This window comes from Ranitomeya imitator, chromosome 6 (genome assembly GCF_032444005.1).
Source record: "Ranitomeya imitator isolate aRanImi1 chromosome 6, aRanImi1.pri, whole genome shotgun sequence".
NCBI classification, from domain to species: Eukaryota; Metazoa; Chordata; class Amphibia; order Anura; family Dendrobatidae; genus Ranitomeya; species Ranitomeya imitator.
The window spans coordinates 431,184,718-431,204,319 of record NC_091287.1 but is presented as its reverse complement, the minus strand read 5'-3'; the positions used below and the strand labels follow the sequence as shown (position 1 = coordinate 431,204,319).

The following is a 19,602-nucleotide window of genomic DNA, read 5'->3' as shown; positions in this document are numbered from 1 at the left end:
AGCAGCCAGCTCAGTGTCCCCTACAGTTCTGATTCCCTGACATATTTTCGGCTGACCTGCCTAAATACCCTACTCACACACAAAAAAACAAAGAGAGGAGCTACGTGTCTTAAGGAAAGAGTTGTGGTCTCCACCATGTTGTTTGACACTGGTCCTGGCTGTGTACATTGTGTTTCTTATGACAAACTATAATGTTAATAATTTATAAAATTGCCCCATATATTTATCAACAAATGGTCCAGATTTTTTTGAACAGCATGGATGACAGATGAATTGAGGACGAATCTCACCACTATGCAAATAGCCTGCAGCTTGTTTATTGAAGTTTGAGAATTTTAATAATTATCTCTTCACTTTTATCCAGGCTGAATGATAACCATCTGTTTATGTAAATCTGGTAATTACAGCATTGTAAAAGCCACAATATTATCCACGTACCTGGAACGTATCTGCACTGTTCACATTAAACAGTTGATGACTCCCCGATCCCAATGTTATGGGGCCAGAACTTGCTCCTGTGCTGTAGATATGAAGGAATACTGTGGCATCAGTGCCAGCATTAGCTAAATTGCCAGTTACAAGTGTGATCTTCCATTCCCCCTCTGTAAAGAAAAAACATAGTCCAGTTTTAACTAATCTATCAAATAAGATAAAAATTACTGAAAATAAATATAGGGGGGAGGAGTTATTATTTCTGTTGCTCCAGATTTCTGCATTGAAAAGTTGCAAAATTTGTTGCACATTAGTTTAGCATACACATTTATGACCTTCTGACCCAAAAATGTTTCTAAAAGTGACCAGTGCTTAGCACATCATAGTTGGCATAGATTTCATTTTCTGGCTCACAAATAGACTACTGGCTCAAGAAACTGGAGCTTGAAACCCAGTCCAGATCAATTCTCCCATAAATCTGTTCTTGAACTGGTGGCATATTTAATACCATATTTACTATATGCTGTGGTCATCAAAGTTCAACGTTGGCCAAATTGTGTTCAATTTGCACAGGGCTTAGTTCCCATACAGATATTAAATAAATTAACATTAGTGCTCACTTTATACCTATTCTACTTAGAAAGACAGGTTTCGACATATGGAACATACAAGACTCTGGAATGTTTTTTGCCATGCACACAATTTTCCCACATAAATAATAACAGTCGTATCTGTTCTAGACCAAGAGTAAGGACATGACACCATTATAGGTACCCCTCAAGGACAGTGTGGGAACTGTCAGACAAGATCCATTTGCCACAAAAGAGGAATGAGCTGGCACTTGGAGAACGGAGCAACCAGTTCGGCCTCTAGTCACAGATATTATCATCATCTACCGATGTTGTTGATGGAGGGACCCAAAGGCATTTTTTTTTTTACTGATAATAGAACAAAAACATCCAGTTCACCACACATCGCCTTGATCCAGTCCAGAACGTGGCAAGTGTCTCTGCCAAAGACACCAGCAAAATGGAAGCGATGGGAAGAAATCCCCTTAGACGGACATAAAATCTCCTTCCATTGATGCAGAATTAAAATCGTGATAACATCTGCTGTAGGCTTCAAGTATGAAACACTGACGTGTTTCATGGAATCCATGATTAAAGGTGCTTTACACACCTGAAATGTGTCGATGTTTCATACTTGAAGTCTACTGTGGATGTTATCACGATTTTAATTCTGCATCAATAACAAAAGATTTTACGTCAGTGTAGCTGGATTTCTTCTTTTTTTCTTCAGCCTTAGCAAAGAATACACATTTGGTTCAGTATCATAGCCTTGTATTGAAATACTCTAGTCAATGCCACTGGGTGACATGATCTATCATCCCACTACCACGGCCCCAGCGCACCAACCCAACCCAGCAACGTTCCTGCTATTACATTCATTAAATAATAACCGTACACCTTAGTGTCATATAGAAAAACTAGACAAAAAGAAAGAGTTTATAATATGTTTAAATTGACGTGACAGTAGACAGATGTGTATCTACTGTGCAAAAAAATGATTTTGCGTTTGCAATGAAATACTAAATAGTAACTTGAAGTGTGAACTTTTGGAAATTACCATTGGTTTTAGTTGGATGTCTCTCTTCCGAAGTTAGTTCCGTTTCTACAAATAAAACAATACATATACTGTAACCAATAACAATAATTATCTGCTTTTATTCATATAATAAGTCAGTATTCCTGGATACATTGTGAGGTTATTAGTGTAATGACTCAGCATATAGTACATGTTGGCATCGCACTTCCAAACCTGTGTAGGTCTCTGTGCAGTAAAGCAAAGAGGAACTTTCAACAGATGGTATGAAGATTCATTTATGGAGAACATGTACTGTATATTATGCAACATGTATATCTATTGTATATATTTATTATAACATAGAAGGCAAATTACAGTGGATATAACATCTAAGTTGTGGAGACCAGACTGAACCAAAGGATCCATTTTGTCTCCCAGATGAAATCTGCTTCTGCACAGCAAACTTGACATTTCCTTTTATAGAAGTAATCACGCGCGCATTTCTCCTTGATATTGTAGCCTTTCACCCACATACCAGATATTGTAACTTTTCACTAGTATAGATTTGCTTTGTAAGTGATTATGAAATATGAGCGCTTGTGCGCATGTCTGTAAATGCCTAACTTCTTACTATATAAAGAAGGGGCAGCGCCCAGTGAGGCAGGCGTGCTCCGGGGCTACCCCTGTTTATGAACACACAACCTTTGTGCTGCGTGTCATTTACTTGGATCCCTACATCCAGGAAGCCAGGGACGGAAAAGGACTCAACATTTCTTGGCGCCCGAAACAGGGACCCGAGGCGAGAGTGTCCACTCGAGATTCACCTACGGATACGGACAACGGAGATCTGGGATAATGGACGGCAAATGAATTGAAAAACCTGGCCAGGTAAGAGACATTATTAGTTCTCTTTTATCTGCCCTGTATTATCCGAAAGATCTCTACGAGCCGTGTCACGCTGGGTTAGTCTAGTAGTGAGTAGATACCTATAAAACTCGGGTTACCATATTGTATAGATTTATGAGTCCTGTCCCTGGCAGCGTGTGAACAAGTGTGAAGGTTGTGGCATGTTATGAAAGAAGGATAAAAGTACGTAGAACAATAAGCCGAAATTGTTAGGACAAGTCTTATTAGTGAAGTCAGCCTAACTGGGTCATGTGGTTGCGTCCTTTCGGGGAGACCTCCGCCCATGCTTGACTCTCTTTGAGAAACTTGTTCCTTCATTTTTGGATAAGAGTTTGATAGAATGAGCCCAGGACACGAGTCCATGAGCCTGGGACAAGTATGATAACAGAGACGGAGAGTTTGGTGATCTGTTTGGTGTTGCTGATCCTGTTTGCGTGCATTGTAGGAATCAAGTTTATTCTGCACATTAGAAAGAACGGAGCAAATCAGCCCTTCAATATCTTAGCTCCCTAGGAAAGAAGACAACGAGACATCACTCTAGTGAGGTGATTGTCCAAACGTCACCTAGGATAAGTGTAGCTATTATTGAAAAGAAAAATGGGAAATAAACAGACAAAATCCGTCTTAGGACAAGTAGAAGCAAAAGATATCATACAGGAAAGATGTGGAAAGACAGTCAGAAGGCAGATCAGAAGGGTAAGAGAAAAATTGGGAATTTCAGAAGCACTTATGTTTAGCACTGAATGGGAAAGACTGAGTAAAGAACGAGGTGGAATTATCAAAGACAATGGGTGGGAAGAAATCATACACTGTATGATAAAGGTCTCAAAAACAGCTAAAGAGGAGAATTGGAAGTATGATCCAGACACTTCCAAATGGAGTATGGGTACGGGAAAATGTTGTGCCACGACTCATTCAGTTCCTCCTCCTTACCTAGATCCGAATGTTCAACCATTTGTACCTTCTGAAGGAGGACAAACCAAACCAAATTTATATCCTGGGTTAAATGGGGTGGAAGGATGGGTGTGCAAAAATTGTGGCCAGCAGAATCCAGACTGGAGAACTGAATGTTCTGCCTGTGGGGCCCCCAGAGGTCATCAATTGTTAGCTCCTGTTAGGATAGTACCGAAACCCTTCAGAGAAACTGGTGTAGATGGAGCAATGGCAACTAGATATCACCAAACCCGACAATACTTCCCTTGGTCCCCCGCTGAAGGAATGTCTCTTCTACATAATGCACCAGATCCTACCCAGTACCCAGTTAGATTCGCACAGTATATACAGCAAATTATGCAGACTCATGCAGGAGTCTGGGCAGATGGAGAGGAATTATGTAGAATGAAAATGACTCCTGGTCTCTTCCAGGAACTGCTAACACATCTACAGGGACACAGGCCACAGGTGGGACAGGAGCTACAAGAGGGACAAGCGGGACAAGGTGCCTTACAAACGATAGAATCAGGAACACAATTTGTAGACCATTTAATAGTTTTCATGAGGCAGAAACAGAGGCAGAGAGGAACAACGGGAGTGGTAGCTCAGAGACCTGGACAATCGGTAGATGAATATTATCTAGGGGTAGAGAATAATTTTAGAGATGAAGGAATAGATCTAACCGCTCCAGGAATGATGAGGTTAATTACAAAAACCTTTATAGATGGATTGTCTCCAAAAGTAAAGGAAAAACTTAAGGCTGCAACTCCTGATTGGAGAACCTTGGAAGACCCACACTTGGCCAGGCAAAAAGCCGTAGGGATAGAGTTGGATTTAAGAGAAAATCATAAGCCTGTCAGAATAGCGCAAGCAAACACAACAGGTGGAAGGGCAAGACATAATTTTCCCTGTCATTACTGCAAGAAACCAGGACATTTCCAGAGAGAATGTAGAAAGAAGCAGGCAGACATAAAATCAGGAAAATTTGTACCAAAGAATAAGCCCTCAGACATCCAACAGACATCCATAGTGGATGGTCCCATACCAGATTCAGATTGACTCAATGTGTTACAAACTTCCCTACCAGCTAGAAGACCTATGATACAGGTGAATGTGGGGGGGAGAGAGATTCCATTCTTGATAGATACAGGTGCAACTTCCTCAATTTTGAATCAAGATTTTCTTCCAAACCCGGAAGATATTTCACAACAAACAACTTTTGCTGAGGGTTATGATGGGGTAATTCGAACACTACCATATACTGTGCCCCTAGAGGTCTCATTAGGACCTAAATGTTTTGCATCCAGATTTTTGTATGCCAGAGGTGCCCCAACATGTTTGTTGGGAACTGATGTCTTGAAGAAATTAGAAGCTAACATCAATTTTAGGGAAGATGGCACAGTCATGCTGACTATCCCTGATGATGCAGAAACATTAGAACAATATGTCAGAATTCAGGCTTTTGAGGATTATACTGAAGAAAAAGAGTACACCACAGATCTAGACCTCTCAACAGTCCCAGAAACACTGTGGGCACAGGGTGACACTGATGTGGGATTATTGCATATCTCTCCTGTAAAACTATCTGTGCAACCAGGAACTGTTCTCCCACAGCTCAGACAATACCCTGTGAGTGCCCAGCAGGAACTAGCGATTACAAAACAGATAGAGGGATATAGAGAGAAAGGGGTTTTGGTAGAGATACAATCACCTGCTAACACTCCTCTGTATCCAGTCAAGAAGAGAACTCTTGATAAGGGTTCTATGCCCAAATATCGTATGGTACATGATCTAAGAGAAATAAACAAAGTTCTAGATCCAATCACCCCAGTTGTACCCAATCCTCATACGTTACTATCACAGATACCAGCCAGTTCTCAAGTGTTTACTGTAATAGATCTTTCAAATGCATTTTTCTCGGTTCCTTTACACCAAGACAGTTGGCATTTGTTTGCATTTACATTTAAGGGCAAACAGTTGGCGTGGACACGCCTTCCACAGGGAATGATACACTCCCCTACTCTTTATTCAAATGCCCTACAAACAGTCCTTCAGAGGTTTGAACCCGAACCACAGGTAGTAATTTTGCAGTATGTGGATGACCTACTACTTTGCTGCCCAGATCTAGAAACTGCAGAAAGGTCCACTGTGAGTTTACTATGTTTCCTAGAAAAAGAAGGGTGTAAAGTGAATAGACAAAAGCTACAAGTTTGTCAGACCAAAGTGGTCTTTCTAGGTCATTGCATTTCTCAAGGTAAAAAGCATCTTACACCTCAAAGAACTGAAGCAATAAGACAGATGAATGAGCCTAGAAATCATAAACAGCTACGAGCATTTTTAGGAATAGTGTCTCATTGTAGACAATGGATTATACATGCCAGTCAACTAATGCAACCACTGTATGACTGTGTAAAAAGTGAACCTTATTTGTTGACAAAAGAAGGTCAGATTTCGTTCCAACAATTAAAAGATGCCCTTGTTTCAGCTCCAGCGTTAGGGCTACCAGACTACACCAAACCATTTCAGCTTATGGCTGCAGAAGTTGATTCCCATGCTACAGGAGTTCTTACCCAGAAGCATGCAGGGAAACAAAGACCAATTGCATATCTTTCAGCAAGGTTAGATCCCGTAGCTAGAGCAGTGCCAACCTGTGTACGTGTAGTTGTTGCTGTCTCACTATTGTTGGACAAAGCATCAGAAATTGTCCTAGAGCATCCACTCACAGTTCAAACTACACATGATGTTTATGGAATATTAAACCAGGTACAACCAAAACACATTTCCATGGCCAGACATTTGCGGCTGCAGTGTTCTTTGCTGCTCCCCTCTACTATCACATTTGCAAGGCTTCAGACTCTCAATTTAGCTACACTGCTACCTCTCGAGTCTAAAGGGGGGAATAAGGACACTGATCCACACGCAAATTTTTTCCCTACAGATACACATGATTGTACAGAGCTCATTTTACAAGAAACGGTAGGCTTACCCAATGTATCCGAAACACCACTTCAAAATCCAGATTTAGAGCTGTTTATAGATGGTAGTAGGTTTGCAGATGACACAGGTAACTTCCATACAGGGTATGCAGTTGTGTCAGAATCTGAAACTCTCAAAGCAGAACCGCTTCCACCGAAACAATCTGCACAAGAAGCAGAACTAACAGCATTGATTGAAGCTCTAAAAATAGCTGAGAATCAGACAGCTAATATATACACTGATTCTAGGTATGCACATGGTATTGTGTTTGATTTTGGAGTAATCTGGAGAGCTAGAGGTTACATGACAGCGTCAGGACAACCTGTAAAACATGCTTCTCTGATCAAACAGATCTTAGAGGCTGCACAAGAAACAAAAGAAGTAGCAGTAATCAAGGTAGCTGCACATGTGAGACTTGACACTAGGGAATCTAGGGGAAATGATAGGGCTGATAAAGCAGCCAAAGCAGCAGCAGTCAAACCCTTACAACAGGTCCATACTGTAAACCTCACAGAAAATACTGAAGATAGACTGAGACAAGCACAGGAAGATGCAGGAGAAGAGGAGAGGGACAGGTGGAAAAAGGAAGGGGCAGAAGAACAAGAGGGAATTTGGAAGAAAAATGGACTAATATGTCTACCTAGAGCCTGGTACCCGATAGTAGTTGGTGGATTACATCACCCTACGCATGTGTCTGCAAATGCAATGACACTACTGGCAAAGCAAGTCTGGTTGGCTCCAGGTTTTGGCAACTACGCAAGAGACTATTGTGCTGCATGCGCTATATGCCTGACACATAATCCCGGACAGAAGCACCACGTCCGACCTCTCTACCCGTTTCAACGGTTGCAGATAGACTTTATCCAGCTGCCAAAGAGTAATGGGTATGAGTATGTGTTGGTGTGTGTGGACATGTTCTCGGGGTGGCCAGAGGCCTATCCAGTTCGGAAGGCTTCAGCTAAAAACACTGCTGTAAAGCTAGTTGCCGAACTGGTGCCCCGTTATGGTCTCCCTGAAGTGATCGAGTCAGATAGGGGTACTCATTTCACTGGAGAAATATTTCAAAATGTACTAAAAATGTTGGGTGTTGAAAGTCAGTTACACACTCCGTATCATCCTCAAAGTTCTGGTAAGGTAGAACGCATGAATGGAACTTTAAAATTAAAAATACAGAAAGCCATGGCTGAAACAGGAAAGCCTTGGACAGAATGCCTTCCACTGGCCCTTTACCCAATACGCAATACCCCAAGGGGTAAGACTAAACTGTCTCCATATGAAATTTTGTTTGGCAGGACTGCCAATTTAGGATGTTATTTTCCACAGCAACTTGTGTTAAATATTGAATCACTGACTTCCTATGTGCAAAATCTTCAGAAACAATTAACTAAGGTGCATGCACAAGTTTTTGCTTCCCTTCCAGATCCTGACAACACTGAAGGAAGTCACAAGTTGGAACCAGGTGATCAAGTCTATATAAAAAGACACACCAGAAAGGCTCTTGAACCAAGATTTGACGGACCCTTCCAAGTCCTGTTGACAACACCTACATCAGTCAAGCTTGAAGGAAAAGGCATCATGGATACATGCAAGTCATTGCAAAAAAAGCAGTATAAAACTCATGATATTGATGTTAATAATGTTAACCACAACGAAGGCATGGGAAAGACTAAATTCTTTAGCCCCTTTGAACAATAGATTCGTACAACATCATAGAAAATTAGTGCACGACTTGTTAAACAATACACAAACCCTGACAGATTGTTGGATCTGTACCCATTCGCCGGTATCAGCCACAAGTATACCTTTTCTAGCAGTTCCCGTATCAGCAGAAGAAATATTCGCTTGGCCTGATTGTTCAGACAACCTGGCCAACAACCAAACTGGTAATACTAGGCTATGGAATACTACAATCGCCATACCAATTGTGGGATGGGTAGAATTTCCTTGGTGGCAGGGTAATCTCTCAGGGAGTAGTACACATCTACAATATTTGGCCTATAAGGGTGGAGCCTGGGTCCCTAGGAATAAGACTGGATTAACTAATTTAGGACAGGTCCCCACAGAAAATCTACAGCTCAGTTTCAGTACAACCGCCCCTCCCTCTGATGCTTTCAAACCTGTAGTATTGGAAAGATACATACATAATAGAAAATGGGAACATTCTGAGTTGTTCCCCCAAGGTGATGATAACAGTTGTACAAGTAAGCCGGGGAACCTGGTTTGTAATGAATCTGATGAGTATGTCAACGGAATGCATGTATGTGGTAATCCCGCAGCCGGGTACTGTAGCCCCTTGGGACAAAAACCCTCTTGGTGTATGCTTCAAAATGTATCTAGTTTTGTGGATTTGGCTCACAGATTGGTATTGCAGCACTCAGCTCTATGGGATCTGCCTGAAGGTACATTTTGGATATGCGGAGAAGGAGCATATAAATGGCTTCCCGTAGGTATAAAGGGTACTTGTACATTAGGACGCCTAACCCCAGCTACTTTCATAATTTCAAATAAACAAGTGAATATGCAAGCCGTACCCAAGCACACACTATATAAAAGAGCTGCAGATAACTCACCACGTCCCTCGGGGAGGCCACATATAGTACAAATGGGAATTCCCAACAAAATTGCTAGTACCATTTTTATTTATCCTATGTTAACACAAATGTGGGATAAATTAGTTAGAGCCACGGATTATCTAGATGATCAGATCTGGGATATATTGGATATACTAAACACTAGTGTAGCTGTACAGAATCAGCTTATAATAGTCGTCAACCAACATACCCTGGTATTGGATTACCTAACTGCCTCACAAGGGGGTATGTGTCAAATCATTGGACCCACCTGCTGTCATTATATAGACCCGAATAGTACTATGAGTATGACATTCAAATTAAAGGACGTACAACGACTCAGAGATCAGTATGACAAAGACAATGACCAGAATAAGGATAGCTGGTGGTCAGATACCTTTTCTTTTCTTAACCCAGCCAACTGGTTCAGAGGGATCGGTGGGTGGGTTGCCGGGATTATGCAGAGCATAATACATATAGTTATGATTATTGTAATCATATATGTGTTATTCAAGATTGTACTCAAGGGTATCTCAGTATGCACAAATAAATTTTGTGTAATAGATGCAAGAGTATAAAGTTTATTATTGCCGTACTAATTTTCTTTTATATTTTAGTATACTGCCGCATAAAGAAGAAAATGCACAAGCTTCATGCAAAAATTTATGACAAATTATAAAAGAATATGTCAAAGGGGGGAATTGTGGAGACCAGACTGAACCAAAGGATCCATTTTGTCTCCCAGATGAAATCTGCTTCTGCACAGCAAACTTGACATTTCCTTTTATAGAAGTAATCACGCGCGCATTTCTCCTTGATATTGTAGCCTTTCACCCACATACCAGATATTGTAACTTTTCACTAGTATAGATTTGCTTTGTAAGTGATTATGAAATATGAGCGCTTGTGCGCATGTCTGTAAATGCCTAACTTCTTACTATATAAAGAAGGGGCAGCGCCCAGTGAGGCAGGCGTGCTCCGGGGCTACCCCTGTTTATGAACACACAACCTTTGTGCTGCGTGTCATTTACTTGGATCCCTACATCCAATAAGCCAGGGACGGAAAAGGACTCAACATAAGTACTATCTAATACTCTGAAAGTATTACTCTAAATTCAGTATATGCAGAGCAAGGCTTTCTGCAGTAATTGTGTGTGGTTATAAACCAAATACATCCTTTTATATGATATATTAGAGAACATAATATGTATCTGCTTCTGTCAGGATTGTACACCATTGACATTTGGTTTGGGGTCGTTTTTGTTATCCTTATAAGCAATTTTTACAAAGCATTTTAATGACCGAACAAAATCTCTACATAATGAAATCAAACTACAAATAAAAAGAGGTTAAATGAATATATGATAAATATATAATTTATGTGGGTTCAGACGTAGAAATATCTATGATCCTGCGTACAGGGGCCAAAATTCCCTGTAGGAACGGAGAAATTAGTGAGCATGAGCGACCGCCACCCCTATAAGCAGAAAATGGAGTAATAGTCTGACAGTCTCGCTACTACTCCATTCAGACAGAACAATTTGGGTTATTGTTCTAATAATCAGAAGGGGTCCCATCAAACAGAACCCTGCCTGTGGATAGTTGATAAATAGTGATGAGCGAGTGTGCTCATTAGTCAAGTTTTCAGAGCATGCTCTGGTGTTCTCTGAGTATCTTGGGCGTGCTCGTAGATTATGTTTATGTCCTCACAGCTGCATGATTTGCGGTTGTTAGACAGCCTGAATACATTAGGGGGTTGCCTGTTTGTTAGGGAATTCCCACATGTATTCAGGCTGTCTAGCAGCCGCAAATCATGCAGCTGCGTGGACTCAAACATAATCTTTGAGCACGCCCAAAATACTATGAGAACACCCGAGCATGCTCGAAAAACAGGAGTACCAAGTGCACTCGCTCACCACTAGTGATAAATACTCGTGTGATAACCCCTTTAGAGCATACCACTTAGAATCAAATACATAATTTGTACCTTGCTTCCGCAGTTCTATTTCTGAATGGAGAGATCCTTCAGACATATATGGGAGCCACCTGTAAAATGCGTAAAGTAATAAAGTAAGGCATATTTCCCATGTAGTAGTGCATAATACACGAATTGAGGATGCATCAAGACAAATCATTCTTATGGTCACAAACTTATTGTTCTGTCCCATTGGAATGGGAAATCACTTGGGTTTTCAGAGTAATGGTGTTTTAGCATTTTTATCTTTCCAATTTCTATGCTTTTCTGAGAGAAGTCAAATCTCTAATGCCTAATGTCCAGGCTATATGTTGGCACACTGTGGCACATTATAGGAACATGTTCCATACTATAGTATCCATACATGTTCACATTATAGGAACATGTTCCATACTATAGTATCCCATAGAGTATGCCATAATGCCTCTATAGGAAATCAGACATATATCTATATGAATACACCCAAAAAACTTCAATGTGTGCTGATAAAGCTCTGTTCTACTGGACAAGATGGCCGCTCTTCTGATACTCTCCAGCAGTGAACATGCAGGTGTAACATCAATTTTGGTATTGCCTACAAAATGCTAACACCCATAAAGGAGATGGGTCATCATAGCCTGATAAGATCACTAGGGCTCTCTGCTTGCAGGAAATTGCTTGCTTATCTTGTCACTGTTGCAGATTCCTAAGCTCTGTATGTTCTTTTGTGCTTGACTGAAGTCTGTTTCATGGACTGTGCCTATGTCTGCCCTTTCTTATCATAATCCACTCCCGATAGTTTATGATTTCTGAGTTAAAAGTTTTTTCAACTCATCTGATATAGTTGATTGTTCACAATAAATTGACCAGACTTGGCTGACAGAATTCTTCTTAACTTCTGTCTTCTAGAGGCCATCTTGGTGGTCACAAGTTGGAAGTTCACTTGCAACAAAGTCTAAACTACCTTGAGGAGACACAGGATTTAAAAAGGGGTTCTTCTTGGACCCCATGCCTTGCATCAACCAGCATCTCGGTGGTAGCCTTAAGTTACGTGTCCACGATCAGGAATTGCTGTGGTTTTGACACTACATATTTATGTAGCATCAAAACCATAGTGGCCAGATGTTTCAGCATAGTGGATGGGACTTCTAGAAATCCCATGTCCACTATGCGTGTATGTATGCCTGCGGATCACTCGTGGAGACTGACATACAGTGCGTCTTTCAGAACTGGAGCATGTCAATTTCTCTTGCAGAGATGCGAGTCTCCAAGACAGAATTATCATCATTAGAATGTATTGGACGTGGTACATCCATACGGTTCAGTGAACACTTGTAGATTTATCGGTGTTCAATAGAACACAGCGTTTTGGACCCAGCGAAAATACACTGCATCCAAAATGCTGCTACTTCCGCATCGTGGGCACATAGCCTGATTATCTGCTGGTCTTCATTCAACTTAAGCAGTGCCATTTCACATGACTCTGACCTGCAGTCAAACACCTTCACAACCATCCCTGTGCCATCCCGTCCACCAGAAAACATCTGCCTCCTGGTACACTTTTCCAGTATTGAGCTCGATATTGGAGCCAGATACCGGCCATGCTCACAAGGCCTCAATGATGTTTTCAAGGAATGCATTACGGAAAGAATTAGTCTTAAAAGCATCTATATTTCTTAAAATGATTGAGCATCTTATTTGATATCTGTTAGCAGATGTGATGTGATTATTATTATTTATTAAATTTTAAATATACAGTCATTGAGAAGCTAATAAAGTGTCATCATAGCAATCAAAATTGCAACAGTTCTAAAAAGGACTTAATTTGGGAAGATTGACTAGAGTATTTGCGTTCAACTTATGCAAACCAGAAACTTATGGTCATTCTCTCATTGAACAGATCAGCTAACCTATTTAATGGTAAATAGTCAATTAAGTATGTAATAAAATGTCTAATAAACCCATCAGCAGAGATGACATTACATCTCCCAGGACTTACTGCTGGAGTTTGCTTGTATTATGTATTACATTATTGGTCTCGGAAGGGTTATTTCTCATTTTACTCTGAACTTAAAAAATAAATGTGCTGAAAGAATAAATGCCCATATGACAGGCAGTAAGATCTTAAGGAAATGAAAGAGCAAATATTACCGAAAACCCTTATTGTGACACACAGGCCCTGGAATATTGGTGGACTCAGATTCCATAAAACTGACATCAAACATATAAGTATCCTTGAGGGAACACAGATATACAGCATTTAAAAATGCACGAAGTGGGATTGTGATGGCATGAATAATGTTACCTTTCACAATTGAAGATATATTCTGCGAGTTCGCCCTGTTCCCTGATGATTACTTTCTCACAATACCAGTACTGTGACTTGTGATTGGCCCCGCAGCCTAGGAGCACTCTCTGTAGCTTCCCAAGTGACACAGCTTCAATTTCAAACACATCAACCTAAGGAGCAAGAGCAAAGGCAAATGTGAGGAACCACTGCATAATACATCCACTGCTCATTTCTTGTACTACTATTGCGGATGTATTATACGGCTATGTCGTTCTATGAGAAAATTGATTTTTCTACATGTCTGTTTGTGAAAAAAGGAACATCAAGTCAGATTTTTTCTTCAATGATACTGCACTAAATCATTAGACCTGCTTGGCAACAATTTATGAGTATAGCTTGACAAAGCTCTTTTTAACCATTATTTGTCTGGTTTGGACCACTTTAAGAAAACATTGGACCAATGCTAAACTACCAGTGATGGGCCCCTTAACGACTAATGCAATAGGGGACCACTTTGCTCAGTCCTCTCATTAACTGTTACTGATCAATCGACTTTTCTGTCCCACCAACCATTTTCCACCCTAGAAATGAAAATGCGTTTCTGCTTTCCATTTTTTTAAAGTAATTCTAAGAATATTATCTTAAATGGCTGGAGTTCTTTGGAGATAACTTTGCTACCTAAATACATGTATTTTTGCCTAAAAATAATTTTTGCAATAAGGTTTCTTTAAAACTTTTGGAACGTTTAGCTTCTAAACATTTATACATCACAGTACATAACGAATCTCAAGGAATAACACATAAGTATAGTAGTCGAAAATCACCACCACATGTGTGTGTAGGTTAAATCAAGACCAATCGGTGAAACTATAAATATATGCAAAGGAAACAAACCAAATTAAAAAGTCCAAAAGGTATATATATATATATATATTAAAAGGTATATCTTTATTTGTAACATACCAATAAAATTTGGAGAGGGTGGGGATGAATGTTCAGATGGAGAAGGAAGTAATACCAGGCACAGTTATATAATGAGATCAATATTGGGTATGTATGAAGTTAGTGCCAATAGGTGGCACTAGAGTTACATATTTAATTTTCACAGAGGAGCATGCATGGCGTATAAGTCTCCTCACCCTGACATGCCAGGCTTAGCTTGTCATTCTCCACAAGGATAAACATTACCCCTTAGATCTTAATTAATGCTGCAATTTAAAATGAAAGATTTCTGGCAATATGGAGAACTTGTACACGTGTTTTCTGTCATAAAAGGTGCATAATGATGATTGGATTATGTCCTTTCTATAGGTATAGAGGCTTCAATAAATGGCGATGTGTTGTCAGGATTTTCAGTGCAACAATATTTATTCTGAGTTTTTCTGCATTTTTAGACTAAGAATTTTCACTGCAGCCTAACTGTTATGGACCTGGTGGTTAGGAGCACCCGGAACGACCTCATGGTTAAACTCACACAGGACAAGCTCTGGGAAGTGGGAGCTCTACTGACCGCAACCCCTAATCCTATCACACAACTAGAAATAGCCGTGGAGCGTACCTAACACGACCTAGATGCCTCTTCACAGCCTAAGAGCTAACTAGCCCTAAAGATAGAAAATAAAGCCTACCTTGCCTCAGAGAAATTCCCCAAAGGAAAAGGCAGCCCCCCACATATATTGACTGAGAGATAAGATGAAAGTCACAAACACAGAAATGAAACAGGTTTCAGCAAAGGGAGGCCAGACTTACTAAACAGACTGAGGATAGGAAAGGTATCTTTGCGGTCAGCACAAAAAACTACAAAAGACCACGCAGAGTGTGCAAAAAGACCTCCGCACCGACTCACGGTGCGGAGATGCCACTCTGCCTCCCAGAGCTTCCAGCTAGCAAGACAAAATCATGATAGCCAACTGGACAAGGAAACAATGATCAAATAATTAACTAGCAGAGACTTAGCTTCTGCTGGAGTAGACAGGTCACCAGAAAGATCCAAGAGCGAACTGAACCAGTACAAGAACATTGACAGCTGGCATGGAGTAACGATCTAAGTGGAGTTAAATAGAACAGCCAGCCAAAGAATAAACTACGTCACCTGTGGAAGGAACCTCAGAAGCAGCAGCTCCACTCACAGCCACCAGAGGGAGTCCATGGACAGAACTCGCCGAAGTACCATTCATGACCACAGGAGGGAGTTCGAAAACAGAATTCACAAGACCTAACTAGAAGTGAACTTGTATTTTACACAGACAACCGCTTTCATTTTGAAGCTGCCAAGGAAATCAGCTGGACGTTGCAGACATTGCTCCTAACACTCAGTGTCAGACTAAGGTACCAAAGGCCCACCAGTACCTTCAAACCCAGGGTCCCATTTTTCAGATACATGCAAATATGACTTTATCCTTATTCACAAATCTCTATAGCAATAAACTGGGTTGATTGTTAAATTTATACGATGCTGCCTATTTCTGTGTATTGTGCCAAGTACTGTTCATATAAGAGGGTCTTAAACAGGGGCCCACCGGAGGATTCTCCTGCTCTCCTGTGGACCAGTCCGAGCCGACTAACACCCTTTGCAAACAACTGAGTCAGCAAAACATTTCCCTGCCACTGCATGAAGGCCATTGAAACAAAGTCAAATCAACAAAGCAGCTCCTGGTTCTGGCCTACAAAAAGAATGCTGACTGGGGGACTGCTATAATGGGACATATTGACAAAGGTTCAAACAAAACAAAAAAAAAGAATGACGATCCAATGGTGCAGTCACTCAAATTAATTACTAAAAAACAATGTTTTTATTAAAACAAAGCGTTTCTAGAGAAAACCGCTCTATATTGACAAAGGTTGTCCAATGATTACAACATCATTACAATGTATTCGATCTAATATGTTAATAAAACTTGTAATACTTGACATAAATCATGGAAATTGTGTATGTAAAAAAACTTATTTTACCTGTCCTTGTTGGAAAGGACTGGACAAGTCTGATGTAAACAAAATTCTTTTTCCTGAATCTCCATGTTCTCCATACAAGCAGATATGAATTGGAGCCTCAGTTCCTGCTTGTGCTAAATGTCCTGTGTAGACATTGATCTTGTATTTCACAACTGGAAAGCAGACAAGCATATATCATCAGTATGCAATTCAAGGTACTTGATATGCTGCCATATACACATTTAGCTGCTCTGATTGAAGACTGAAATTACAAGGAGGGCAAGACAGAATCAAGGAATTACTAGAACATAGATCAAGACAGAGTTCAGTCCTTCACAATTTATTAATCTTTGCTGTTAAGTATAAGTACACTAGAAAAGAAACATATCAGTGATACAAGTTGGTACAGTCATTAGTTATGTAACATTAGGTTTCAAAATATACACTTAAAGTCAGAGTGGTCATCAATGACTTTAAGACTTCTGACCAACCTCGTAAGTCGCATGTGACTTTGCCCCCACAGACTTCAACGTATGAATATAATATAATTCTTCTGTGATATACAAAAAAAAGGTTGCACTCTATTGTGCCAAAACACGTCAAATAAGAAATACATGAAATATGAATTGCAAACTTGCTTTTTGTATATTATATGTGGAGGTAGCTGCTCATGGTATGCACCTATTCACACTAGTTTGGATGTGCCAGTCTTTTTTCTGATAATTCTTCTGTGAGTTATTTTTCACAGTCATATTGTGGCTCTAAAATAGTTGTGAGGCAGAAAGTCACAATCAAGTTAAAGAAACGTTTTTGGTGATGTGGCTTGTCTGTGAATCCATGTTGTGTGACTTGGGTCCCAGGGTACAGCAGCCCTAGCCTATGTCGTTAAGAAAATACATATGACAATCCATATAAAGGAAAGGGTCTAATAACCAAATAATCCATATGGACTATACAAAAAAAAAACTAAAAAATGAAAATAGAGCAGACCAAGAGAAGCAAGAGAAAATTTATCACAGGATAGATGATAATTATAAGATTGAGAGCCCCCACCACTGAGACCACAGCATTCACAAAATAGGGGGTCCTGTGTCCCAGTTACAGAGGAGATTGAATAGAGAAGTGGTCAAGTGTGTGCCCTACCATTCCATTCAAGGTCCATGGAACTGGTCCTATACTAGTGTTTGGTGAATGGCCCAGTGGTGGGGCACCAAACATTGAAGCATTTATCACCTATTCATTAGTCTTTACTTTCTATCTCTCCAGTTTTGCTTAGGATCCATTAGGTTCCCTGGTAATGATGATGATCTCCTGCAGTGATATCCGCAGGAGCATTTGCCACCATAGATATCATTGCAAGGCAGGACTTTTGGAGCAACACATTTCACCCCTTGTACAGCAAATGGTGACGTTTTTGTAAATTCACACTGGACATATACCATACTTTTCAGAACATGCAAAACATTTCTTAAAATCTGATGGGCTATGCTGACACAGTAAAAAACAAATGAGGGTTCGAACTTTCCCCTAGTCTTTGCCCAAAAAACTTTGCTATATAGCATGTCTCCATGGACTAGGCCAGGTTATTAGAACAAACTTATGCTAAACATATGGACAGGACCGGTTGTGCACATGTTTCTGCATTATTTGTGTTCCCATTATTTCTGATGTGGTCATAGGCATGGAAATAAAAAAGTCCTATCCCTCAAATTAGTACTCAGCAGGCAGCACCACAGCCATAAAATCAATATGAAGAAATACAATTGTTCTGAGACTAGCTGATTCAGAATACATTCAGTCATTTCTATTCTAAAACAGATATTAAGAGAAGACGCTCAAATTAAATGAAAAAGGGAAAGTCAGTCCTACACTGTAACTCACAAGGTAATAATCAGATAACGCAGGATCAGGATTCATTTTATGAATTTTAATGGGTTTTGTAAGTTTGTTAGGACTGCTGGATATAGGCAAATGTAGCTAATAGGAAATTGAATAGTATACAGTATAAGAAAAGAGTAAAACAAGAAGGATTACATTCAAAACCTTATGAAACGGCTTTTTATTTTTTTCAGAGTAGAGAATGCATGAACTGTATAATGCACAAAGTGTTGTTTCCTTTAGGATCATTCTGCATGGAGGTTACTGTACATGTATGGTCACTCATCCACTTATATACAGTAATGCTACGACTGCACAAGTGTGACGCCCCAGGGTCCTGGTTGTCACAGTGGCATTGCTTTCCTCACAGGGAGAGTGATGTCACGCTTGGAAGTGATGGAAGATTCCTCTTAACAGGTAATTAGCACATACAACACCGTTCTGACTCCAGGCCAGAGAGGGGAGCTCTACACCCAAAATCAGGGGAGCTGCTCTCTCTGGTCGGGAGGAGGAGTTACTTGCTAGGCAGTTAGGAAGAGTTAGACAGTTGGTGCTGGACAGCAGACTGGAGCAGTCTGAGGCAGAAGGATGGGTGAGGGGCTGTACAGCCTGAAGTGCTATAGCTCCTAGATAGCGAGAGACAGAGGGAAGAACAGCTTGTAGCAAACGTGCTGGAGAGTGAAACAGTAGTGTGACAACAGGGGAGAATAGCTGGGACTGGGCTACATCCCTGATTGAGTGCAGACACCGGTAGCCAGAAGACCGAGGCTTTTGAGGGACTCTAAGACACATAGCAGAAACCGGCAGGATAACTGGATTATACATCACCTGTTCGCCCTAACACCCAGGAGACACAGTGACACATAGAGCCCGGGTCGTGATAGAGACCCTGTAAAAAGGCTCGAGTCACCTGTCATACAGGTTTGTGTTCCAGTTCAACAAAGGACAGAGATAACCGAGAGGACCTTGCTAAGAAGCCATAGGCAGTAGGGGACTATAACAACACAGCGTTAGAAGGAAGGCTTTTAACTCCACCTGATAAAGCTGGACTCTGAACTCGCTTCTAAGCCGGCCGGACTCTGCCTGTACCTGTGATCTGTTGCCCTGGACTTTGGCTGCCTGCAACCATCAGTAAACCAGGTAAAAAG

General features: G+C 40.6%; 1 protein-coding gene across 1 annotated transcript in view; it reads right to left on the bottom strand.

The window, feature by feature from the left end:
- Nucleotides 1-19,602, bottom strand: part of RP1 (RP1 axonemal microtubule associated) — a 367,563-nt gene that overhangs the window by 22,703 nt on the left and 325,258 nt on the right. Inside the window, exons 21-25 of the mRNA XM_069732327.1 lie at nt 16,598-16,749; nt 13,661-13,815; nt 11,389-11,447; nt 2,059-2,103; nt 439-602 (exon numbers count right to left, since the gene is read on the bottom strand). Coding sequence (XP_069588428.1) covers nt 439-602; nt 2,059-2,103; nt 11,389-11,447; nt 13,661-13,815; nt 16,598-16,749 — 575 coding nt within the window. The remainder of the gene's footprint in view (nt 1-438; nt 603-2,058; nt 2,104-11,388; nt 11,448-13,660; nt 13,816-16,597; nt 16,750-19,602) is intronic.